The following is a 27,994-nucleotide window of genomic DNA, read 5'->3' as shown; positions in this document are numbered from 1 at the left end:
CAATGATGACTTCTGTCTTCTTTTCAACAAGATTGCATTTTGAAAAAAAATGAAAGTGGAATTTCTGGCATGACCAAAACAGGTGCACTATGCATCCTCTCCTTTTTTTCTCTCTTCTCTCTATGGTCACTCCCCCATTTCCTCAGGCTTTTTCTTTTTTCAGTGGCTAAACCTTCCTATTCAGAATTACCTCATAGTCTTTGTTCATGATTTTCCATCCATGGGACTCACTCTTCAGTCCTGAATGTGTTCAAGTGTTTTGCCATCTTCGTGGCCCAGCTGACATTCTACCTCTGCCATGAAGCCTTCCAGTTACTTCATTCATCGTTCATTCAACCAGTATTCATTGAAAGCATCTTTTTTTTTTTTAAAAAAAGGGGGGGGATTTATTTATTTATTTGAGAGCCAGAGTTGGAGAGAGATACTGAGAGAGAGAAAGAAAGAGAGAGAGAGAGAAAGAGAGAGATAGATTCCATCCACTGGTTCACTCCAGCGACTGGAGCTGGGCTGATCCAAAGCCAGGAGCCAGGAGCTTCTTACAGGTCTTCCACACATGGGTCATCTTCCACTGCTTTCCCAGGCCATAGCAGAGAGCTGGATCAGAAGTGGAGCAGCTGGGACATGAACCCGCACCCATATGGGATGCTGGTGCAGCAGGTGGAGGTTTAACCTAGTACACCATAGCACCAGCCCCCATTAAAAGCATGTTATGTACCAGCTAATATGCTAGGCACTGGAGATGCCAAGAGGGAAGAAATATATTCTCAGTTTCAGGAGCATTTCTATTTCACCTGATTTTATTGGTGGAGAGCCTAAATCGTTAGTATAGTTATATGCTTCATAACTAGGCTTTGCTATCATCATTTTTGCTATCATCATTTGCTATGTTTAATAGACTTGCCTGTGTACCTTGTTCAACATTGTAGATGTGGTTCTGATTTCAGAAGAGTAAAGCCATCATTTTTCCTTGCTCTACCATTATCCTTCTCCCTAGAGAAATCATTCATTTCACCCATCCAGGTCTATCTCCTAAACTTGCTAACAGAATCCATCTGAAAGAAACATTTGTCTCTGAAACAAAGCTTAAAGGCAGAGGGCAGGCATACAAAACAAATATGGAAATCTTGAGGTGTTGTGTGCCAGAAGGAAGTATGGGCTTTGGACAGTGGTGGACTGCTGGTTAATTAGAAGTCACAAGGCTAAGGTTTCAGATGGCCAGGGCACTGACAATCCATAATGTTTCTCTGGAATCATCGGGTAATCTATATTTGATTCTCACTCCCCAGTGTGAAAGGTAACCTTGCTTTATTACTTTTGAGGTATTTTCTAAGATTGGTAGTAATCTGAAATGTGACTTTCCAAAAACAAATTCAGGGAATTTGGTGTTGAAGGAATACTAGTGCAAGTCCTTTTGTAAATGAGAAGCTCTTTTATGACAGTCCTTTATTTTTTTTAACTTTTATTTAACAAATACAAATTTCCAAAGTACAGCTTATGAATCACAGTGGCATTTTCCCCCCTATAACTTCCCTCCCACCCGCAACCATCCCATCTCCCATTCCCTCTCCCATTCTATTCACATCAAGATTCATTTTCAATTATCTTTATATACAGAAGATCAATTTAGTATATACTAAGTAAAGATTTCAACAGTTTGCACCCACACAGAAACACAAAGTGTAAAGTACTGTTTGAGTACTAGTTATAGCATTAATTCACATTGTACAACACATTAAGGACAGAGATTCTACATGGGGAGTAAGTGCACAGTGACTCCTGCTGTTGACTTAACAATTGACACTCTTGTTTATGGCATCAGTAATCACAGTCCTTTAGTTTTTTGTCATGTATATCAAATTTTTTCTGCATTACTTTTTGTTTAAAGCAGAAAGATACTTTTTAACAATGTTTTACATGTGATCAATATTGCAATTCATGAACATGCAAAATTTTCTGTTCAAAGGACACATTCATAATGAGAGTATTCTTGCAGCAGTGAAGAACAACACAGTAATAAACTCTGTTTTTTGTAGGGGAAACAGACAAAATAATACTGCATTACTGCATATTTGATTATCTTAATTAATTAATTAATTAAAAACACAATGGTTGCAAATTGAAATCAGTACATTGAACGATTTGTGCTCTCGCCTAAGTGATGTCAAATGGTCCTGCGGAAAGAATACACATTCATCCTCATTGCTATATTTTGGACTACAACCCTAGAAATTAGAGTTAATTGTGAGAACACTCTTTCTGTCAGAGAAGTTTCTTAGGACCTTATTTAATTATTTCACATGATAACATATATTCATTTTCTTGAACCCTCAGAACAGGTGGTATTTGGGATTCAAGAATTTATGTTCCTAACTTCTCTCTACATTTTGTTCCATTCTCTGATTGTTTCAGGTGTATACATCTTAAAACTCGTCGATGAGCCTTAAAACTGTGACTTGCAATAGTTTCTCTTTCCCCCTGTCCATCATCCTCCATCTCCCTTTCTAACGCTACTGTGGGAGGACCCATGCTTGCTAGCTGGTTTCCTCCTCCCCACTGCAGTGCCCTACTGCCTTCTTTATGGATGAGAAGCAGTCTCTCCTGCAACTCCTCAGATTCCAGCGCTGTCCTTATTGCACCTCCTCCTTTCAAGGTGCTTCCCCTTCCCTGCCATTGCTGCAGTCCCACATGTGATCATCCAAGTCTTGTGAAAACGTTAATAATGACTGCTAATTAATGTGTCTTTCAACTAATATTTGAATAATCAAGGAATTTCATTACCTTAATAGAATGAAGGACCTGACTTAATGAATGATTTTTTATACCTTGTGGTGGATTGTGAGATATGTGAGAAACTTTAAAATTACTTGACCTGCTGGTCTTCAAATCACAACATATAAAATTTATCTCTTAATAATTAAACTTGCATATGTTGCTTGTGGTGAAGATGGTGGATTCTTTTTAAAAAAATTTTTATGTATTTAAAAGGCAGAGTGATGGGGTGTGGAAAAAGAGGGAAGGAGGGAGGGAGGGGGAGAGAGAGAGAGAGGGAGAGAGAGAAAGAAAGAGAGAGAGAGGTCTTTCACCTCCCTGGTTCACTCCCCAAACAACGTCTGAGGCTGGACCAGGCCAAAGCCAGAAACTCCATCCACATGGGTGCACGAGCTCACGTACTCAAGGCCATCTTCTGCTACTTTCCCAGGTGCATTAGCAGGAAGCTGGATCAGAAGTGGAGCAGCCAGGACTTTAACTGGCACTAGGTATAAGCTACTGGCATCACAGGTGGCAGCTTAACCTGCTGTGTAACAAGGCCAGCCCCAAAGATGATAGATTCTTTTTTTCTATTCTTAAGGATATATTTTACTTATTTGAAAGACAGAATGACAGAGAGAGGGAGAGAGACAGAGGGAAAGAGATCTTCGATCCGTTGGTCCACTCCCCAAATGGTTGCAACATCTAGCACTGGGCTAGGCTGAAGCCAGGAGCCAGGAACTTCACACTTCTGGATTCAGAAGCCCAAGTACTTGGGCCATCTTCTACTGCTTTCCCAGTAATTTCCCAGGCCAGGTGCTTCAGCCGGCAGTTGGATCAGAAATGGTGCAGCTGAGACCAACTGTGTTCTGATATGGGAAAAAGGTTTTATAGGCTGCAACTTAACCCACAGTACCACAACACCAGCCCCATAAATATGGTAGAATCTTGATTCCAAATGTCAATAAACTTGATCCAAGAGCTGGAAATGACTACAAAGCATTGTTATATCACAGCTCTGTTCCTCAACTATGAGAGAATCCCTAAACTTAAACAAGCAATTTAAGCAGCAATTATTTTTCCACTGAAGAAGAGTGAGAACTAGAAGAATTTTCTTCTCCTTACTCTGTGATGCTTGTTAATTATTTTAGAAGAAGGATATTGTGTCATTTGTGACAATCTGAATGAACATGGAGGGCATTAGGTTAAGTGAAATAAACCATACACAGACCTACAAATACTGCTTGATCTCATTTACGTGTGGAATCTAAAAACTATGGACTCGTAGAAGCAGAGTGTGTATATGTATATCAAACCATCTTGTTATACATCATAAATATATACCATTTTGTCAGTTAAAAAAAGGCATTCTAAACATTCAAACTCCATTTTTTTAAGATTTTTGTATTTGAAATACAGATTTACAGAGAGAGAGAGAGAAAGCTTCTGTCATCTGGTTCACTCCCAGATGGCTGCAAATGCCAGAGCTGGGCCAGGTCATCTGGAGTTCCATCTTGGTCTCTCACGTGAATGGCAGGGGCCCAAGCACTTGTGCCCTCTTCCACTGCCTTTTCCAGGCCATTAGCAGGGAGCTGGATTGGAAGTGGAGCAGCTAGGATGCAAACCTGTGCCCATATGGGCTGCTGTCATCACAGGCAGTGGCTTAACCCACTATGCCATAACACCAGCCCTGCAAAGTCTATTTAAGGGAGCATTGCTGCATCAGTGCATCTAGTGGCTGCTGTATAATATTATAGATATTGCCAGTAGGAAAAAAAGAAAAAAGTCCACATTTATAATTTAAAGTGTCCCTTGTAATTTTCCTGTGTAATACTCACTAAGGACCATGGCAATTAATGATATTTTTTTTATTTAATGAGCATAAATTTCCAAAGTACAGCTTATGAATTACAATAGCTTCCTCCCCTCCGTAACTTCCCCCCCATCCACAACGCTCCCCTCTCCCACTTCCTCTCCCCTTCCCTTCACATCAAGATTAATTTTCAATTATCTTTATATACAGAAGATCAATTTAGCATCTATTAAGTAAAGATTTCCACATTTTGCTCCCACACAGAAACACAAAGTGTAAAATACTATTTGAGTACTAGTTATAGCATTAATTAAGCACCTAAGAGTAATTGTATATTAATTACAGAGTTCAACCAATAGTTTTAAGTAGAATATAAAATGCAGCTTTTGTATTGTTGTGGCTTCCCCCCCCAACCTCCCTCCCTCCCGTGGCTTTCCCCTCTCCCACTCCCTCTCCCATCCTGCCCTTCATCACGTTTCATTTTCAATTACCTTCATATACTGAAGATCAACTTAGTATATACTAAGCAGGGATTTCAATAGGCTGCACTCACACAACCGAACCAGGTATAGGGTATTGTTCGACTAGTAGTGTTGTTTTTGAGTTTCATAGTTAAACACATTAAGGACAGAGATCCTACGTGGGGAGCATGAACCCAGTGACTCTCGTTGTTGATTTAACAATTGGCACTCTTATTTATGACGTCAGCAATCACCCAAGACTCTTGCTATGAGCTGTCTAGGCTGTGGAAGTCCCTTGAGTTCACCAACTCTGAATTTGTTTAGTCAAGGCTGTATCACAGTGGAGGTTCCTTCCTCCCTTCAGAGAAAGGCGCCTCTCTCCTTGATGGCCTGATCCTTCTGCTGGGGTCTTGTTCACCAGGATCTTTCATTTAGATTGTTTTTTGCCACCGTGTCATAGCTTTCCATGCCTGTGAGACTCTCATGGACCTTTTAGTCAGATCCGAATGTCCCAAGGGTTGATTCTGAGGCAGGAGTGTTGTTTTGGGTGTTTGCCATTCTGTGAGTCTGCTGTGTGTCCTGCTTCCCCTGCAGGATCATTCTCTCCCTTTTGATTCTATCCTTTAATGAGATTATTTGATGCTATCTAGAATCTAAAACCGTATTACTTTCTTAGCATTCTCTATGTGTGGTTACAACCAGTGTTTTAATGTAATTTGTCATAAAACACACAATGTCACTATAAAAGGCACATCCTAAATACTGGCTTTAAGTCTGTATTTCAGTTTAGGGAGACAATCTGTTTATGATAACATGGCTTTCAGCTAAGATTACAATTTCTGGGGCCGGCACTGTGGCTTAGCGGGTAAAGCTGCCACCTGCAGTGCAGGCATCCCATATGGATGGCGGTTCAAGTCCAGGCTGCTCTACTTCTGATCCAGCTCTCTGCTATAGCTTAGGAAAGCAGTGGAGGATGGCCCAAATCCTTGGGCCCCTGCATTCGCATTGGAAGACCCGGAGGAAGCTCCTGGCTCCTGGCTTTGGATTGGCGCAGCTCTGGCCATTGCAGCTAATTAGGAAGTGAACCAGCAGATGGAAGACCTGTCTCTCTCTCTGCCTCTCCTCTCTCTGTGTAACTCTGACTTTCAAATAAATAAATCTTAAAAATCACAATTTCCATATAATCAATTAACCACAAGATGGCACCACTGAACAATTAGCTTACCTCAAGATGATGTCTAGATTGTCTAGATAGATGTTCAAGAATAGTGTCATCAGTCTTCCAAATCTATGTCAATCACCTATAATGAATAGCTTCGGAAAGAGAAAAATAGTCACTTTCTTACGGACATCACTTTAACCAGTTGATCAAGGTTATCATTGATCATTCAGGATGATATCATGTACCTTTTATATAGTGTGATGAAAAGGGCACTTCACCTCTGATGTATTATGTCCTGAATCCCATAACCTCAGAATGATCATGATAAAATATCAGCCTAAACCAAATTTAAGGATATTCCACAAAATAAGTTGGCTAGTACTGTTGAAAGTGTCACAGTCATGAAAAATAAGAGATGATCCATCACAGATTAGAGGAATCTAAGGAGACAGGACAGCTTAAGTGGAACATGGAATCTAGGTTTGGGTTCTAGAAAAGTGGACATGAGTGAAAAAAAACTAGGGAAATCAGAATGAAGTATATAATTTACTTAAGAGTACTATACTGATACTTTTTTTTTCCAGTTTTGACCAGTGGACTGTAGCCATGTTAATTTGGTGTTAACATTAGAAGCTGAGCTGCGTGAAAGATATATTCATATATTAAGTAAAGTTATGGGGGGGAAGCCACTGTAATCCAAAAGCTGTACTTTGGAAATTTATATTTATTAAATAAAAGTTTTAAAAAAGATATATTCATATAGGAGCTATCTGAACTGCCTTAGAAACTGCTTTCTAGGAATAAAAGTATTTGAAAACAAAAGTTTAAAAAAGTGAAGGTGCAGGGAGAGAACTCTGACATTGTATCTTAGCAGAAATTTTCCATTTTTTTCATCTATATACCAGATTTCTGCGAAAGCTTATATAATGGTGTGGCATATTAATCATTAATCACTCCATGGTTCCAAGACCCAGGTTTTTCCACATGTATGCACAGTGAGCATGTTTTCAAACCCCACCTTAGAATATATTATCTGACAAAATAATTTGTACAATTTTCAAGTGAGAACCAATCACAGATATTGAGGGTAGAACTAAGATTTTTTTGTGTTCTATGGCCAAGGAAGGCACCTTTTAGTGACATTCAGATATCTCATTAATGTGTGATGTAAGTATGATGGAAGTAGATTTCAGATGTTTAAATTTTTTATTTCATTTTTAATCAAATCAAATAATGTACAGCCGACATCTTTGCTAACATACCAAATACTTTGTATTGTACAGATTAGTAATTTGTCCTGTCAATAACTTCTTGAAATCAAGGAAGGAAACATTGTAACTATTTAAGTGGTATGTGACACCCATTTTCCAAAATTCTGTATTTGTGCATACAGATGTGGAAAAAAATTTAACTAGAAAATTTTTGCATGAGTAATTGGGAAAATACCTTCTAAGACATAGGATTGAATAAAAACGTGAATATATAATCTCCCACAGAGTGACAAATAAATTTGGAGGGTCTACAACATATTGAGTCATTTTTATAGACTCAGTTTAAAACTATTTTTAACTCTCCAGAAAAATGTTACCTCGCTCTGTCAACAAAGGTTGCCCAAATTAAGACAAGTGACAGAACATAACGGAATCTCATGCTCCTTTGAAAAATTTAAGATCAAAAATCAAGCTAAACATGTTGCAAAGGAGGGGACGTTGTTGTAGAGCAGCCAATGACACCAGCATCCCATACCACAGTGGTAGTTCAAATTCCAGCTGCTCTGCTTCCAATCCAGCTCCCTGCTAATGCATTTGGGAAAGCAATGGAAGATGGCTCAAGTCCTTGGGCCTCTATACCCATATGGGAGACCTGGATGGCCCCCCTGGCTTCTAGCTTCAGCCTGTTGTGACCCTAGCCAATTCTGACTATTTTTGGGGAGTGGACCAGTGGGTGGGCGATCTCTGTGTTACTCCCTCCCTCCCTCCCTCTCTCTCTCTGCTACTCTGCCTTTCAAGTACATAAGTCTTAAAAGGAATTGGTTGTTTTTGAAGAGAAGAGAAGAGAAGAGAAGAGAAGAGAAGAGAAGAGAAGAGAAGAGAAGAGAAGAGAAGAGAAGAGAAGAGAATCCTGATGCTGTTGCTTTGTGGATTAATAACAAACTCTGCTTCATGTCCATCTCTTTTGTAACTCTGATTTGCCTTTGGCATTTCCCCTCAAGATTTTAGGTTAAACAAATAGGTCTTGATGGTGGATTTTTTTTTCCAATCAATAACCTGTAACTTCTTCCTTTCCTTTAAAAATTCTAGTCTTTGGTAGTTGGAATGTTCCACCTTAAACTGCTCTTCAGATTCTAGACATCTCATTGCAACTTGATCACTAATTTTAGAACACTATCTCTAATCAGGCCCAGTCCCTTGCTTAGTTTCCAGTCTGCTATCCTTGTGTACTAGTTTCTTAGGACTACAATGACAAAGTGCTACAAACCAGATAGCTTAAAATAAAAGAAATTTGTTTCTGGGGCCGGCGCCGTGGCTCACTAGGTTAATCCTCTGCCTGCGGTGCCAGCATCCCATATAGGTGCCGGTTCTAGTCCCAGTTGCTCCTCTTCCAGTCCAGCTCTCTGCTGTGGCTTGGGAAGGCAGTGGAGGATGGCCCAAGTGCAAGGCTGGGAGGAAGCACCTGGCTCCTGGCTTCTGATCAGCATAGCTCCAGCCATTGCAGCCATTTGGGGCATGAACCAACGGAAGGAAGACCTTTCTCTCTGTCTCTCATTGTCTGTAACTCTACCTGTCAAATAAATAAATAATCTTAAAAAAAAAGAAATTTCTTCTCATAATTTTGGAGTCTAGAATTCTAAAATTGAGGTGTGTGCCAGGCCATTTTTCCTTTGAAGGTTCCAGGGCAGGAGTTGGGGGTGGGGTGGGGAGATCCTTCCTTGTGTCTTCCTAGCATCTGGTGTAGCCAGCAGTCCTTGGCATTCCTTGGCTTATAGCTGCACCACTCTTAATTTCTTCTTGTCTTCTACATGGCTGTCTTCTCTGTGTGTGTATGTCCAGTCCCTCTCCCTCATTTCTTATAAAGACACCAGTCATGGACCACCCTAACTTGCTATGACCTTACCTTAATATGATTATATCTGCAAAAATCCTGTTTCCAAATAAGGTCACATTCAGAGGTCCCAGTTGAATCTGCGTTGGGTAGAGGCATTGTTCAATTCAGTACAGTACTATAATCAAAATCTTCTGCTAGAGATAAGGCATTTTTAAATTTAGTTACTCAAAGTAATATCAAAAGGAATTTTTGCTATGAACATGGCTTGAAATATATTTAAAAGGTAACAGCCACAAAGTAAGAGTACTGATTACAAACCTATGTGTTCATACTTTAAAATTATAAATATGTAACTTATATTTGCATCATGCTTTCAATGGAAAAGAATCTTTGAGAATGTATTCCTTTCATAAAGTCTTTGTTTCACAGGATTCAGGGACGTATTAAACAGTTTAGGGGCTGTTGAATTGATCATGATTCACTCTTCCCTGTGATCATTATGGCAAAACTTATTGCTGTGTAGAAAACTCTAATGGAAAGATATGTCTGCATGATGTTAAATTTAGAAAAAAAATGTGTAGTAGGACATCACTTTTGCTATCTTTATTTGTAAAATGTCACTGTTTGCCTGGGTACTTTGCTGCCATACAAACCTAAAAACACTAAGTAAGCAATAACTTTAAATGGCCAATTAGGTCCACTAATTCATACAAACATAAAATTCAGAATTACTCCATCAACTTTCTTGATTTTTTGAGTGAAATAGTTAAGGTTTCTTTTTTAAAATATTAATTTCATATTTCTGCTTTCTATATAAAACCTTTTTGTTTCATCTGTGTATCATTTGTGTTTTCTAATATGCTATGTGTTTGACGTAATTTAGTAGTTTTTACCCTGCTTCTTGCTAGTGGGATTATCTAGCACGAGTCTGACGTTTATCACCATCCTGTGTTTCAGGGACTTCATGAAAAGACTGGTGTGTTTACAGCTGTTAAAGTGATGAACGCTCGTAAGGTAGTGTTATATCCTGGCTGTATTCTTTTCCCTTAATGGACTGCATTATTGAATTTAAACAGCTCAAGATATTGTATTTGTTGCTTAAATCATTATTTTAAATAATTATATAAATTTCCATTTTTCATCGACTGTTACTTGTCTATTAGTTTATTATACTTAGTGATTTGCTATATTTCCACATAAAATACTTCACTCATACCAAAAGTTCCACGTATTTTAGTGTTTTAGAACTATGGGGGACACATCTGTACTCCTGTCTATTTCTAGTTGATTAAGTGTCGTTTGGGATAGCAAAGACTGGATTTTTCTCTAATATTGTGTTAATCCTGCTGTGTTTCTTCATACTCGTCTCTCTAAGGATTCCTTCTGAAAATTGAGGCCGTTAGATTCTCAATGACAGGTAGAAGAAAAGAACTTGTCAGAGATGTACACTTTTCATGAATTTTCTGACAGATGTGCAAGAGAGACAGTTTAATTGGCACTATTCCTGCTAACATTCATAAAGTTGTGTCAAGATTCATTACATATTGTCACAGAATTTGCTAAGCACTGATTTCTGTCCTCTTTCTTTAGCATGAATACCTTACTTTCTCAAGATAATATTAGCATGAACATAGCAAAGGTCAATGTTTTTTCACTTCATTATACCCTAAAGGAAAGTTTATATTTGAAAAACTGCTATACAGATTCACTGAACTGTTGTCAATGCAATACACTGTCTTTCCCACTTTCCACAGGAAATGAATTGCTGAAACTATTTAAAGAGTTGTATGCCTTTGTTTTCCTAGTAAATGTCAAATATTGCAAACTAATGTGAGTTTCAAAGGATTTTGAGGTTTTGTGGATTTATTTTGCCTTATAAACCATGGCTTCCAAATAATGAACTGTGTACTTTTGAGTGAAGACCTCTAAGAAACTTATTTGCTTGTTTTAACTTGAGAGGTCTTGAATCACATGCAATCTACATTTCAGATACTCTGACTTTTGAAATATTTAAAAATCATGTTCAATGCATAAATGGCTAGTGATACTACCTGGTTTTGAAAGGGGTAAATAGCACTTTACTAACATCAAATTGTCAACTTCCCATTAATATGTCAGGTAATTCTGTTACCATGGATTTGATGCTAAGTTTCCATACATAATAAGAAATTGATTTTTTTCAATTAAAATTTTTAGTGAACATTGAGAGAACAAATAACCTTATCTTACTCTTCCATTTAGTGCCAAAGGAGCACAAAATTCTTAAGCATAAATCATTTTCAGAGTCTAATAACATTTTCTCCTTGGTTTTGCAGACCCCTCTACCTGAAATAGGAAAACGAGTGAGAGTGAATAAATATCAAAAGTCTGTTGGGTGGAGATACAGCGTGAGTACAAAAAGTTCTCATTAGCTCTCCCGTAATCTTCCCTATAATTTTCAACTTTCAGTTTTTCCATTTGCATGGTATCATTGACTCTAGAAGGCTGCCACTAAAATGTTCTTGCTTGAAAGTGATAACATGTTCACGTAGATTCAGACACCGTAGTTGAATATAAGCACATGTCACAGCGTGACTCGGAAGAAATGGTCCCATAAACAGGAAGGTGCTGCTTGCAGGCCAGAGATTGAGTCTGTCTCCAGGCCATAGAATGCTGTAGCTGGGTAGCACAAAAGAGGAGCGATGGGGAGGGCTCAAGAGCAAATTTTGCCTTAAGTTGGCCTTGGTGAATTCTTTCTCACATCTTTATACATGGTGTTCTGGATGGAATGACATTTTGCTCGTTATGATTCTTTTTTTTAAAGATTTATTTTATTTATTTGAAAGTCAGAGTTACACAGAGAGAGAGAGAGAGAGAGGTCTTCCATCCGATGGTTCACTCCCCAATTGGCTGCAACGGCCAGAGCTGCACCGATCCAAAGCCAGGAGCCAGGAGCTTCCTCCGGGTGTTTCACACAGGTGCAGGGGCCAAAGAACTTGGGCCATCTTCCAGTGCTTTCCCAGGCCATAGCAGAGAGCTGGATCAGAAGTGGAGCAGCCAGGTCTCAAACCGGCACCCCATATGGGATGCCGGTGCTTCAGGCCAGGGCGTTATCCTGCTGCGCCACAGCACTGGCCCCACTCATTATGATTCTAACAAACATTGTATGTAAGCCAAATGAGGACTGCCCCTTTCTAAAAATTGTATGAGCAATAGCAGGCAGAAAACAAACTACTCAGCCTAAAAGTCTTCAGACACCTGGAAACTATGCCTGAACACCTGAAGAAGTATGAAGGTGCTTTCTATTTGTGGTGCTTTGAGTCCTGTAAAAGTAGTCTTTCTGATCCCAATTATTTACTGACTCTAGAATATGCTCAGGTAAAGATTATTCTCCTTCTCAGAACATGTTGGTGATGTGATCTGTTAGAGCATTGTGTGGTCCTAAAAGCAGAATTCCTGCTCTTATCAATATAATTCATTGATATGTTTTCCTACATTCCCCCCCTGCAGTCAACTATATGAGATTCCCTTTTCCCTCTCATTAAGAATAATTTTCCCTTAACACAATCACATTCAAAATAGTTTTAGTTATTCTAGAAAAAATATTGTCCAGGAGCTTCATGATCCATCTATTGAGTACAAGGCTCCTGTTTTGTTTATAAGGTATCTTGTGAGACAAAGTATATCCAAAAGAAACAGCTATAACAGGCAACATCATGCTTTGATGGATCAAGAAGACACAAAAGGGGCCAGCATTGTGGCACAGCTTCTTAAGCCATTGTCTTTTGATGCTGGCATCTCATATCAGAGCATCAGTTCACGTCTGCTACTGTGCTTCCAATCCAGCTCCCTGCTAATGTGCCTGGGAAGGCCGTGGAACATGACCCAAGTGCTAGACTAGAGTGCCTGTTACCCAGATGGGATACCTAGATTGAGTTCCAGGCTCCCATTTTGGGCTTGGCTCAGTTCTACTCATTGTGGTCATTTGGGGAATGTACCAGCAGATGGAAGATTCATATTCTCTCTCATTCTCTCCTCCACCCCTCGTCAAACACAATTAAATCTGTTTTTTTTTTTAAAGAAGCCACAAAAGGTAAGGTATGAAAAAGAGAATTACTTGTTCACTTCTGGTTTCACCAAATATTTGTGTTAATAAAATTCGTTGAAAGATTTTCTGTAAGCCCTCTTTGGAGCTATTCCACAGTGAAAAGAATTTTGGTTCTAGAATTGGGTGAAATTACAAAGGAAGTTTTGGCATCCTTGAGCTGCCTCTTCTTGACAAAAAACAGAATATTCAGTCCAGTCTGGGATCAGCTGGCTCTGAGCCAGGAAATGCTATAGCATCATATTACTGGGAGACGTGTAGAAGTTTTAAATTACTCTCTTGGCCTAATGGATATAATGTTCTTGTGTGTTTTTCACAGGCTCAACTTCCTGTTAATTCAGAGTGGCAAACACACTTGTGCTTTTCATACGTATTTGATTATCTGTTTGTTTTGGGGGAGTTTCATTTATATAGGAAACCAACTCCTAGAAGATTTTTATAGCTGGGGACTTTGAATTCTGTGATTATATATTTCAATAAGAAAAATAACTGCTAGCTAGTCAGCTAGTTAGCATCTCCAAATCATCTTGAATGTTTTGTATAAAAAGTATATGACTTGCTGCACAACTCTTAAATGTCAGGGATTTATAGAAGTAGCAATGATTTAGAAGTCCACAAACATAAGTTCAAATCCCAAGTCTACCATTAAATAGCCAAAACGTTCTTGGGAAAGTGATCCTCTTAGCTCTCTAGGCATCAGGTTCTTCATAGGCAAAGTAATACTACAAATACAAGCACATAGCTAACTAGAGCCTGGACATTTTCTTATTCTTTCTTGGAGACATGGATTTTGTAACCTGGAAAGAAAAGGAAGCTCCTCAAATAAAACTACCCAGCAGGTTGAAGGATGCAACTTTGCCCCTTCTTCTCTTTAACTTGTAATTTGTATTCTTGATATTACGCCATCAGCTCATTCCTAGTTATGATTCTGTTTATGAGTTCATATTCCTCTCGGAAGAACGTTGGTTCTTAACAGAAACTGTGAGCATCCAGCTAGTCCCTGTCGTTTATTTCTGTAAAGTGCCAGATATTGTTATTTCAAAGGAAGGCTACCTCACAAGGGAAGTAGAAAGTTGAAGGGTCTTCCATGGCATGATTAAAATCCACAAGATCAACTTTTACCTTTCTAGAAAAAGGTAACAGGAACTTGAAGGGAATTTATTGACTGAGTTTCCTTGGGAAGCTGAGATAAGTCTGGAACCTGAACTTTCATGTGATTCTCATGCTACAAGTTAATTGTTTTGTTTGTTCATGCCTTTATTAAACAATAAATAGAAACTGCCATCGAAGTTTCCAACTGGACAAATCAAGCTCCAAACCTATAAGAAATAGGTATTTAGGTTTACTTTCTAGTACTTGACTGTTTATGGGTAAATCCCCTGGAAAATCCTAAGAAAATGCCAAAGAATGTTTTCCAGCTGCCAACCATCACTCTGAACTTTCAAACTTTTTTTTCTACAATACATGTTATAAATCTGGATATTTGGGGGGTAGAAAAGTTAATTTACAAGCAAAAATAAAATCAACTTGGAGACACTACAGAACCTCATGTATCACTTTATATTTATTTCATAAGTATTTTGAAAGCCCAGCCACAAAATAGCTAAACATAAAAAGTAATTGCCCATTTTTCCTGCCAAGTCTTAGAGAATAAGCTAAGAAGCAAGGCGATAACTGAGTAGATACTCATTTCAGCAAAGAGACTTATTTCTTCAGATCATTAAAGCAGGGTCATTGAGGAAAAATGCTGAGAACTGAAAATAATTGGATTTAACTCCTTAATTGCTTTTCATGTGAATGGGCCCTTTTCTTTCTTTTTTTTTTTTAAGATTTATTTATTTATTTGAAAGAGTTACACACACACACACACACACAGAGAGACAGACAGACAGAGACAAAGACAGAGACAGAGAGAAAGTCTTCCATCTGCTGGTTCACTCCCTAGATAGCCGGAACAGCCAGAGCTACGCCAATGCATAGCCAGGAGCTTCTTCTGGGTCTGCCACGCGGGTACAGGGGCCCAAGGACTTAGGCCATCTTTCAGTGCTTCCCCAGGCCATAGCAGAGAGCTGGATCAGAAGTGGAGCAGTCCCTATGGGATGCTGGCACTTCAGGTGGTGGCTTTACCCAATATGTCACAGCATCGGCCCTGTCCTAATTCAAAGCCCAAAAGTTGTCAAAGGTATCCTTTTTCACTGGATTTATGAACAGGGAATGTTTGTATTTTCAATTCAAATTCTACAAGTATATTCACTTTGAATAATAAAGTATTCCTAAAATGCATATATAAATTGGACTTTAATAGATGAAATAAGAGAGCTTCTTTTTATTTACAATCAAATAAAATTTAGAGTTAATAGTAATTCAAAGCACAGTGGTAAATCCATTTTTTGAGCACAGAATCTCTTCCTGAGTCATCTCACATCACCTTTGACTCCATTAGGTACCGTCTTATATTCATCATTGCTGATGTCATTCATATATGTCAATTTTATTTCCTGTATGAGAGGTTTTTTTTAATTACTTATTTGAAAAGCAGAGTGACATTGCCAGAGGGAGAGAGAGAGAGAGCTTCCATCAATCCACTGGTTCACTCCACATATGGCTAGAATAGTCAGGGTTGGGCCAGGCTGAAGCCAGGAGCCAGGAACTCCATCCAGGTCTCTGACTTGGGTGGCCAGGATGCAGGTACTTGAGTCATCATCTACTTCCCAGGCACTTTAGCAGGGAGCTGGATCAGAAACAGAGTAGCTAGGGCCGGCGCCGTAGCTCACTAGGCTAATCCTCCGCCTTGCAGCGCCGGCACACCGGGTTCTAGTCCCGGTCAGGGCGCCGGATTCTGTCCCAGTTGCCCCTCTTCCAGGCCAGCTCTCTGCTGTAGCCAGGGAGTGCAGTGGAGAATGGCCCAAGTGCTTGGGCCCTGCACCCCATGGGAGACCAGGAGAAGCACCTGGCTCCTGCCTTTGGATCAGCGCGGTGCGCTGGCCGCAGCGCGTCGGCCGCGGCAGCCATTGGAGGGTGTGCCAACGGCAAAAAGGAAGACCTTCCTCTCTGTCTCTCTCTCTCACTGTCCACTCTGCCTGTCAAAAAAAAAAAAAAAAGTAGCTAGGACTTGAGCTGGCACTCCACTATGAGATATAGTTGTCCCAAGTTGCATCTAGCTTAACCCCTCTGTGTTCCATGTATGTTATTTTAAGTTAGGACTGCCACACTTAAATGCATTAATCAATGATACATTCATTGAAAAGTTCCAACAAATTAAGTTACCGTTTTGTAAGCTTATGTTTTATGATATTGTCTCAAATTCATTGCACCTGTATATCAAAAAATGATTATTTTCAAATAGTTAAGAAGAAAAGAGCTTTTCTTTAAGTTGGCTGAGGAATAAGTTACTGAAAGATTATCAAAATCACTTGGTTAGGGCAGGTGTTTGGTCTAATTGTTAAGATGGTAGTTAGGATGCCCGCATTCCACATTGGAGTTATCTGAGTTCAGTACCCAGCTCTGGCTCCCAATTCCAGCTTCCTGCCAATAACAGATCCTAGGAGGCAGCAGTGGTAGGTCAAGTAATTGGGTTCCCATCACCCACTTGTGATACTAGGATTAAATTCTCATTCCTCAGCTTTGGCCCCAGTGCAGCCCTGACCATTACAGGCATTTGGGGAATGAACCAGATGAGGGGAGATGTCTTTCTGTTTGCCTCTTTCTGCCTCTCAAATAAATAAATAACTTCTTATTTTAAAAACTATTTTATTGTCATGGTACAGATAGAGCTGAAACCTAGAGATAATTGCCTCTCATTTCATTCCACTATAACAAATGTACTGGGGATAAAGGGGGCAGATATTTGTAGATTAGAGTAAAAACTAGAGAGAGGTTTTTAATTCTGATAGCACCCTAACTCGAACAAGAAGTAAAGTCAAAAAGATACTCTGTCATAAAACTTTGAGTTTGTAGCCTTCTTCTTCCAGGTATTTCAAAGAACACACTCTCTCTATATTATCCCATTTAGTCCCATTAATGTTCCACAGACATAGGTAATGGCTGCCATCCTTCTCCATCATTTTTTAACATGAGTTGAAATTTGGGGAAATTAGTGAATTTCCTAATCTGAGCTATCAATGCTTAAAATCTAAGTTCTCTAATGCCCAGGGTAGGGGCTCTTTTCTGACTAATGTCACACTCTCTTCTGCTAGAGCTATCTCTTGAAGTTATGTATTCTACCTCAGTAACCTCATCCAATCACATAGCTTCAATATCACTATATAGATAATTCTCAAAAATAATACATTTAGGCCTGACCTGTTCTTGGAGTGCCAGACCCATATCTCTGTTCTATAAAATCTTATTCAGCCATAAAAACATATGCAGTTATTTAGTCATATAGAAATATGTATTTTACATACTGATTAAATCATGCAAATTGCAAAATGATGAGCAGAATGTGAGATTGCTAAAAAATTAAATGTCATATATATATGTTGATCATACCTTCAACCATTTATCTCTGTCATTTCTCTAGCTGATGAATTAGCATTGACAAATGTAGACTAAACTGTTAACATTGTTGGGGGAAAATGTTCAGTGAGGCTAGACCATTTATTTTTTTCACCGAACACACACACACATTAAACACATGTATCACTGTGCTGATACGAAATAAATTATCTTAAACATTGTCTTTAAAAATTCCAGTGCAGAACAATCCAATGCCTCTAAAATATAATAAATCACAAACTAATCAAGACTTGTGGTACTGGTTATCCACATGCAAAAGAATAAATTTAGACCCTTTCTTTATACAAAAAATTAATACAAAAAAATCAAAGTCCTAAATATACTAGCTAAGAAGGATAAAAGAAAACTTAGAAAAAAACATAAGGATCAGGATGTAGATTCGGCACAGTAGTTAAGATGCCACTTGAGATGCCTGTGTCCCATATCAAAGTGCCTAAGTTTGAATCCTGTATTTGCTTCCAATTCCAGCTCCCTGCTAATGGACCTGGGAAGCAATAGGTGATAGCCTATGACCCATGGGGGACACCTGGATTGAGTTCTTCACTCTTGGCTTTTGCCTGGTCCAGGCCTAGCTGTAGCAGGCATTTGAGGAGGAAAGGAGTAGATGGGGGCACACTATCTCTCTGCCTTTCAAATTAAAACAATTAGTTAAAAAGACATAAGAGTAGATCTTCATGATCTTTGATTTGGCAATGAATCCTTAGATATGAAACCAAAAGTATAAGCAAAAAAATAGAAGAAATTTACAAATTGAATTTCATCAAAATTAAACATTTTTGTGCCTCAAAGGACGCTACCAAGAAAGTGAAAGACAACTCACAATCTGGGACAAAATATTTGCAAATTGTCTAGAATATATGAAGAACTATTATAGCTCGATAATAAAAGACAACTGTTTCAAATGGGACAAGAGATTTTTTATTATACATTTTTCAAAGAACATATAATGAGCAATAACACGTGAAAAGATGTTCAACATTAGTTAACAGATTCACTAATCAAAACCACAGTAATATACTACTTAATACTCACTAGAACAGTTAAAATAATAAAACACAAAAGAAGTATTGCTGAGGGAATGGAGACATTGGAATTCTTATACATTGCTGCTGGGAATGGAAGATCATGTAGTCACTGTAGAAAACATTTTACCATTTTGTCAAAATGTTGAACATGGAGTTACAAATTCTAACAGTTGCACTCCTGCTTATATCCTCAAGATAAATAAAAACGTGTCAACAGGAAAACTTGACATGAATGCTCATAGAAATATTATTCATAATAGCCAAATACTGCTACCTGTTAGAATGCAGGTGAATCATATACTATGTGATTTCATTTATATAAAATATTCAAAATAGATAAGTTGATAAATTAGTGGTTGCCTAGAACTAGGGTGTGTTTATGATAGAATTGTATATATGAGTATGGGATTTCATTTTGGAATAATAACAGTGTCCAAAATTAATTGCAATAATGATGGCACAGCCGGTGCCGTGGCTCACTAGGCTAATCCTCCACCTTGCAGCACCGGCACACCGGGTTCTAGTCCCGGTCGGGGCGCCGGATTCTGTCCTGGTTGCCCCTCTTCCAGGCCAGCTCTCTGCTGTGGCCAGGGAGTGCAGTGGAGGATGGCCCAAGTACTTGGGCCCTGCACCCCATGGGAGACCAGGATAAGTACCTGGCTCCTGCCATCAGATCAGCACGGTGCGCCGGCTGCAGTGGCCATTGGAGGGTGAACCAACGGCAAAAGGAAGACCTTCCTCTCTGTCTCTCTCTCTCACTGTCCACTCTGCCTGTCAAAAATTTAACAACTTCATTCAGTAAAAAGTGTATATGTTGGCCAATGCTGCTGGTCAAGGGACCACAATTCTAGAACCACTGAATTAAAAGATCCTCAGTGTACCTTTTTCCCCCTCCCAAATTCCCAGTTAACCTTGGATCTGAATTCATTGACACTTCTAGTTGATTTTTTTTTTTTACTGTGAATTGCTATACGATACAACGGGTTGCTACAGAATTCTCCTTTGTTGATATACTATAGTTTATCCATAGTCATTAAATTGCATCGCTTAAGAGCTTTGCTCTCTGTTCTTCTTTCCTAGGATGAGGAAGAGGATCTTCGTACTGAACTCAACCTTCTGAGAAAGTACTCTTTTCACAAAAACATTGTGTCCTTCTATGGTGCGTTTTTCAAGCTGAGTCCCCCTGGCCAGAGACACCAACTTTGGGTATGTTTTCAATTACTCTGATCTTATTCCGTAAGAGTAAGTCTTAGCCAAGGATGTACCTTTGTGTGAGTCGAGATGTCACTTTGGTTTACTTACAGGAAGACTTAAGTATTCAACCACCCAAGGTAGTATGGCAAAGTGCACTCTGATTCCTGGAGATAAGAGTGATAAAATATGGAAAGTAATTTGCGTGCCTGGTGGTATGAGGGAGGACTCATATGAACATTGATTATATGTAACTAAATCTTTTCAAATACAGCTTTACTGCTTTTAAGTTTGTGTAATCACTATCTTCAATGGTGTGGAGACTACCTGATGGAGTATCAAATAATAATTGGATAAATATCAGTTCTATTCATACTTGACATGAGCATATGGATGCATTTTAAGTGGTTGGAAAGTATATGTACTGAAGTATAAACATAACTCCTACAAGATGCTTTCTAAATGGGTATTTGACATTTTAGTCATGATTTGTTATGCCTGGAGGATCACAAATCTATGATCAGTGAAATATAAATTGTAGAGGCTAGCTGGACACTATGCTACATAAACCAGAGTTACCAGAATTTTTGCTTCTCTCAACTGTAAGATAAATAGCTAAATTGCAAGAAAATGAGCTTTGGTTAAGAACTTTATTAAAAACAGACTATTTGAACATATACTGGGTCAGTGTATGCGTAACCTCTGTACTTTCTATATTTTCATTTCCAATCCAAGTCAATGATAGTATTTTAAAATAATACTGAAAACTTCAAGGATCTTTAATTGTTGCTGAAAGGTTCTGTTACATTTTATATAATGGACTTTAGCAGAAAGGTATTCAACAAGAGGGTGAATTGAAACAGTGGTTCTCAAACTTCAGCATGCATCAGAATCTGGAGAGCCTGATAAAACATACATTGCTGAGACCACTCACAGAAGTCTCAGATATAGTAGGTCTGACATGTGAGTCCAAGAATTTCCATTTCTTTTCTTCCTTCCTTCCTTCCTTCCTTCCTTCCTTCCTTCCTTCCTTCCTTTGACAGGCAGAGTTAGACAGTGAGAGAGAGAGAGACAGAGAGAAAGGTTTCCTTCCATTGGTTCACCCCCAAAATGGCCTCCAGGAGCCAGGCGCTTCCTCCTGGTCTCCCATGCAGGTGCAGGGCCCAAGCACTTGGGCCATCTTCCACTGCACTCCCTGGCCACAGCAGAGAGCTGGACTGGAATAGGAGCAACCGGGACAGAATCCGGCGCCCCAACCAGGACTAGAACCCGGCGTGCCAGTATCGCAGGCGGAGGATTAGCCTAGTGAGCCACGGCGCCGACCAAGAATTTCCATTATCTAATAAGTTCACAGATAATACTGATGTTGCTGATCTGAGTACCACACATTGAGAGTCACCAAATTTAGAGGTCTTCAACTTAACCCCATATTCCCTTAAATGTCTAGCAAACATGAATCCTCTATTCTCTGACAATTCCAGTTGAGGTTCTATTAAATATTGCTGCATAACATTAATGCTTTTTTTCATATATTTTTACATAACAAGTGTTTTCCTCTTGATAATATCACAAACTATGAGAAGTATTGCAGCCTCCTTATTGGATATATATAACTAACATTCAGTACATTGTTATTCAAAATATATTCATTGGAAAACCATCTATTTGCTAGGTACTCTACTAGATAGATTCTAGGGCTGCAAAGGTAAGCTAACTAGACCTGCCCTTAGCCCATTGGAGTTTACTGTCTATTTGCAAACACCAACATCAAGCAAATAATCAGAAATGAATGTGTGATTTGTCAGAGATAAATAACATGTTTGTACGTGGGTGAATAACAAAGGAACTGACATTAAGTTGGAAAATGAGAAGCTCTTCCTTGAGGAAGTAAAAGCTGAAAGCATTGAGGCATTTAGCACAGACATCATTTATGGAAATAAGTGGTTTTTTTTTTCCACAGGATGATCCACAGATTCTTTTTTTTTTTCTCATTTTTTTAACTTTTATTTAATGAATATAAATTTCCAAAGTACAGCTTATGGATGACAATGGCTTCCCCCCCCCCCGCCCCATAACTTCCCTCCCACCCGCAACCCTCCCCTCTCCCGCTCCCTCTCCCAGAGAATCAAATAGGAAGTGATTGAATAGCTCAATAACTACTATTTATAAAGTGTATGTTGTAGGACCTGTGCTTATACAACTAGGAAAATGATTGCGAATGCCTCACATTCCTTTTATACGTGGGCTCTTTAGAGTCTCGTAATATTGTCAGGATCTTCCAAGGTCCATTCAAGTTGAGTTGTTTTAATTAAGATTTTTCATTGTTCAAAATGAGCTCCCTTTCTTCCATTACAACAGTGTACATGTTGTGCTCATTTACTGTAGTAAACTCTTAGTTCTACACAGGAAAATCCAACTGCTGTGATTTATTTCTGTATTGTTGGTTTTGTTTGCTGTCTCATACCTTCTTTTTCATGAGAATGTCCTTGAATGTAAGATGTGTAATGACCTCAGTGGTGAACCACAGTAAAGTAGAGGAGTAGTGTTCTGAAAAGTAGAACTTAATATTCTAAAAAGAAATTAAGGTAGACTTTTTTGAATATCATTATTTTGAATTTATCCTTTTGCTTCCACTGATTCATGGGAACAACTAACTTGTCTACAGTTTTATAATGCTATGTTTTGCCCTTTTGATAAAGCAGTTTTGACATTGACAGTAATGCATAAACCTGCACTTAAAGAAAAGCTTGCTCTGTTGATTATAATGGTTATATTCTCTTTCACATTGTTCTGTCCTCTAGTTAGCTAATATTATCTGGAGAGAAATTTACTAGTTTGGCACTCAATTCATTGGTGGAAAAAGTAAATTTTCTGAGAAATCATGTTTGTAATACAATAAAATCTGAATGAAATGCTGTCAAAGATGTTGGGTTTCAAATAAGCTTTCCTTAGCAGTAATCACATTTGGAAGAAATTATTCTACAGAAATGCAATTGACAGATTCCTCCTTGGAATTGTTGTTTGACAGTATCTTGGGAAAAATAATCTAGGATGTGAAAATAGAAACAGAGCAACAAAAATCAACCCTTAGTCTTAAGATTGAAATGCAAATGATTCTGAGACTCTCTGTATCCCGTTTCTCTACCTCCAGACTGCTCCCTCAACTGTCCTTTCCTTTCCATGCCAGTCATCGTTCAGCTTTGTCCCCTGGCCAAACTTCTTTATAAGGGCATGTGTTCACTGGGTTTTTCATAAACCGAATGTTCTTCCTTCCAAGTATGTCCAAATACTACCTATCTTAGGGCTTAGCTCAAATCCCACCTCCTGGTTTAATATCCCTGGTATGGTAGCTAGCTTCCCTTCCTGTACAAATCTTTGAGTTTTATCCAACTTTTTCTAATTCCTCTAGGCTCTGGAGTCTTCTACCAGACAACTGAGCCAGTCTTTGCAATGCCTTAGTCTCCGAAGAATACTTATAAATATGAGCCACTTGGACTAAAACTCTTCATATATTTTCAGAGAATGACTCTCTAACTCTTGATACTTTGTTGAATTCCCTGCAGATGGTGATGGAGTTATGTGCAGCAGGCTCAGTCACTGACGTAGTGAGGATGACCAGAAATCAGAGTTTAAAAGAAGACTGGATTGCTTATATCTGCCGAGAAATCCTTCAGGTGAGTCTTCATAGAGTCATTCTCCCCTGGTCTTGAGAGCCAGGAAATAATATATACAATGTACTTTAGACCTGCTCATATCTGATGATTCATGAGCTCCAAATGTACTATCTGTGTGAAGAAACCTAAAATGGCCAAAAAGCTTTGGAGGAAGTAGATGGTCAGGGGATGTCTTTAAATTTTAAGGTAGATGGCAAGATGAGTGTCCAGGTCACCCCAAATCATGGTCTTTAATGACTGTCAGATTTGGACCACTGTGTTAAATGGATCGTGGAAATGACCACTTGGATTATTGGTTATGTTATTATATTTAAAGTTCTGTTTTAAAAAGCTTGGTACTATCATCATGACTTAAGGTGAATCAGGAGAAGTAAATATTCCCCAGAAAGGCCCAAACCTTATGTATCCTTGCATACCAATATGTTCTGTGAACACTGCTCTATTTTTCCTTATTTCTAACACCCAATCAGGAGAGAGCGACTGCCTTCTTGATTTATAAAACTGAGAATTTTCTTTATGCTTTAAGTGCTTAGGATCATGCAAGAAAGATACTAAAAGAACTGAGCAGCAGCACTCGTACTGGGACAGATGCCCTTCTTCCCATGTAGTTGTATTCACTTATAGTCATGGTACAATTGGTTAAGAGTCCATGCTTTGGACTGAATTTAAATTCTGGTTCACTGTGTTATTAGCAGTGTAACTTTGAATCAGTTACTTAATTTCTCCAAGTCTCACTTTCCTCATCTGATACAGGATGGTATTTATACCTTCCTCAAAGATTTGCTTTGAGGATTTAATAATTTACTTCACATAAACCATATAGCACAGTATCTGGGAAAGAACAAGAACTCACTAAATGTTAGCCTTGTAAATTGCTACTTCTATGATTAATCCCCAGTTAGTGTCTGGAGCAATCTCATTGCAGCCTAATACTGCATACCATGTCATGGTGTAGCCAGGTCACGGGTTAGTTTTAGTGGTGAATAGGCTGAAGCCAGCAAGGGAAGCCAACACAAATTGCAAAAGCTTTAAAATGAGTTTCCATATTCCTCCAAATTCTCAGCCTACAAGGCTGACTAGAAAATATTTTGGACTAAACAAATGGTTGGATGAGGAATAGAGCAAAACGGTGGCTGAGCTATGATATTTAAGATGTCCAGGATTTTACTCTTATGGTTAGTTGGAAATATGGAAGCAAGAAAGGAAGGTAAAGTGGCCCAATGTATACAAACATTACTTTTTGGTGTTCCTTTTCTTTCATGGGTGTCCTGATTTATTTTCCTTTCCTTATAGCCAAAAGTAGTATTTCTGGGAAATGGTTGTAGTAATTCCAGCCTAAAGAAAGTATTTTGTCTGAAAAAGAAAATCTGGACCATTTCTTTTACCAAAGGCTTTTCCAAAAATACTAAGAAGAGTACCAGAAAAAAGAAAAACACCTATACTGATGTGGCTTTTTTGTTTTGTATATACAGGGTCTAGCTCACCTTCATGCACACCGAGTAATCCACCGGGACATCAAGGGTCAGAATGTACTCCTGACTCATACAGCTGAAGTAAAACTCGGTAAGTGTTTTCCCACGATGTTTGAGGTGAGGTACAAAACATCTACATGAGATAATTGTGCTATCACGTCCCTGCGAAAATCCTCCACGTAGTTGAGCTAGGGCTTCCCGGTTTACAAAACCAGCCAAAATTTAAAAAGTTGTTTGGGCGGAGAGGGAGGACAAAAAAAAGAGAATGCACTGAATTGATTCTTTGAAAGCGTAGAGATAAAATAACTTTTAACTTTTAATGGGTGGTTTACTTTATGAGCATTGTTTTATCCCCTATTACAGATAGCTCTTAAATTTATCTCAGTAATTAAACTGAGTATTTTTCATGCAGAAGTTTCTTTATCATGGACAGGAGTAAAGAGCAAAGAAAAATTTTTCAAGTTGCAGAGCCTTATTTCCCCCAAAATCTCAAAGAACTTTTAAATTACTTAGGTACAAATCATTCCTATGGAATTTTCCATCAAACATTTGAACAAATGGTGTTGATTGGAAATGATGCCTCAATTGTCTAAATCAAATTCAGAATTAAAAACCAAAAGACCAGAAAGTCCCCAGCTTTCTAATCCAGTATTCACAGTGGCCTAACTTATTTCAAAATAGCCGCATATTGTTTTACAGGCACACATGGTTGAATGTATCACATAATTTAACATTAAAATACACACATCAATGGTTAGTTTTTAAATAATGCCATATAAATAATGTCAGTACTATGCAATGACAGATAACCTCATCGATATAGGACATAAATCATCTATATTATTTTTAACTATATCAGCTCTTCCTAACATGTCTTTTTAATCTGACTGAGATAGTTCCTATCTTCTAGCTAAGCATATAGAATGAGAATAGAGATTTTGTTCATTCGTTGACAACATTTTTCATGAAACATTTGTAAAAGAGGCATGAGGTAATAGTTGCTTTGGAAATAAGTCAAAGTTTCAAGAAAGTATATTACCCTTTAGTGTCTAAATGATACAAAGGTAGAAGCACAATTTTAAGAGACTGTATTAAAATACACGAGGGACATGTAGATTCCACATTTTAAATGTGCAGGATAGATGATCTTCCATAGGACTAAACTCTGTTAACAGAGTGACATTGCCATATACTTGGGTCAAGTTGACCTTCCTGGCCATTTGCAACACACCAAAGAGAAATGTACACAAAGCCCATGTTGTAAAACTAATGTACTTTACTCTAGAAGAGAGAACTTTTAGTGCTGGAATCAAATTTAATCAAGCAGTTTTATCTATAATCCTTACAAAATTAGTTTTAGATTTCTTATGCATACAAGAGTACTTCAAAATTTAGTCGAAAAGAAAATTAAAAGGTTAGCTTATTTTGGTGCAAAAAATGAAATGTGTGCATATAAGAGGCCTTCATAAATACATGGAAAATAGTTATTATGAAAAAACTATGCATGGATTTCCAAGTTTTTACAGCAAAACAAACCTATCTTTTAATCAGTTTTCCACAGACTTTTTGAGAGATCCTCATATCTTAAGCAACATATTATAAGGAGACGGCTGTAGAGGCAAACTGCAAAGTGCCAAAAAAAAAAAAGTGACAGAAAGGAAAGAGACAGGATAATGATTACATTGCATTTTAAGTTGATGACCTATCTTCATATTCCAGTCCCTAAAGTAATAAAAGAAAAGGTTAAATTCTACCACTTTTGAGGCTTCATCTCTATCTTTTATCTCACTTTGAGCATTCTGTTTTCTTAAATTTTTTTTTTCCTTTTTGTTTATTTGCTACTCTGTCTTCCATTCTTTTCTTTCATTTTCTTCCCTGGATATATGCCATATATCAGATGAGAGCATTTATAGATATTTCTTGGCACTTAAATTTGGCCCTCAGGGATAGTGAGAATGCTGAGCTCTGATGTAAACTATTTCTAATAAAAAAAATCTATATTATGAGCCTGCAACACACTGTGGTGTTCTTTACAATATTATAGACAATTTTTCAGTTGTTTGTATTATATCTTTTATTGAAGATGCCTTTAACTATTACTTTTTCTTTTTCCTTTTCTTCTCCTAAATTCTTCAAGCTGCTTTTCAGTCAATTTGGTTTGCCATCCTCTAGATTCCTGGAAACCATTCTAAATTAGAAAATCTCCTTCATTTTTCATCCTTGTCTTATGCTTCTGGAATCAATAATCCTAGTCTACTTTAGCCTCTTTTTTCCCTACTGTTTCTGAGGATACCATATTAAATATTTTGTTATAATGTATCCCACAGATGAAGACTGAACTTTTATAGTCTAAGTTAAGGTATAGATTCTGCAGTAAACATTTACATCTCATTCAGAGGATCTGTGCAAGAAGTTAAACTAAATTCTAGCAGGAAACATATTTTTCTTAGTCAATGCAGTAGGACTTTCTTATGTCATGAGTGAGCTTCCTAATCAACTGCTGATAGGTTTTAGATTTCTTAGATGTCGCTTATAATGCTGTTCTTCTTCCTGCTTGGTGGCAGGCCCAGACACTACATATGTTATCGCTTGAGAGGTTCAGGGCGTACCAATAGAACTTTATTTTTAATATTCATGGTAAACATTCAGCCAAACCTACTGTAGATTTATAATAGCACTGCAGAGTCTCATTCCAACATAAATAGCAGCAAAAGCTTATTTCCCAGTATTCCTGGAGTAGACTTCAGTGTAAAGTTTGCTGGGCTGGAATGAAAATCTGTTATCCATTGTGGCTTTTGTAT

The 27,994-nt window shown here is 38.2% G+C and overlaps 1 protein-coding gene across 5 annotated transcripts in view; it reads left to right on the top strand.

Moving 5' to 3' along the window:
• The window catches only part of NRK (Nik related kinase), a 142,410-nt gene that overhangs the window by 55,732 nt on the left and 58,684 nt on the right, over positions 1-27,994 (top strand). For all 5 annotated transcript variants that reach the window (XM_089324192.1, XM_070066759.2, XM_008272834.5 and 2 more), the window contains exons 3-7: positions 10,187-10,243; positions 11,545-11,616; positions 19,937-20,062; positions 23,611-23,721; positions 25,194-25,284. In XM_089324192.1, the coding sequence (XP_089180318.1) occupies positions 10,187-10,243; positions 11,545-11,616; positions 19,937-20,062; positions 23,611-23,721; positions 25,194-25,284 (457 nt within the window). The remainder of the gene's footprint in view (positions 1-10,186; positions 10,244-11,544; positions 11,617-19,936; positions 20,063-23,610; positions 23,722-25,193; positions 25,285-27,994) is intronic.

The sequence above is a fragment of the Oryctolagus cuniculus genome, chromosome X (assembly GCF_051225735.1).
Source record: "Oryctolagus cuniculus isolate XC-2025 breed Fujian yellow rabbit chromosome X, ASM5122573v1, whole genome shotgun sequence".
NCBI classification, from domain to species: Eukaryota; Metazoa; Chordata; class Mammalia; order Lagomorpha; family Leporidae; genus Oryctolagus; species Oryctolagus cuniculus.
The sequence above is the reverse complement of the archived record's forward strand: the minus strand, read 5'-3'. Positions and strand labels throughout refer to the sequence as shown.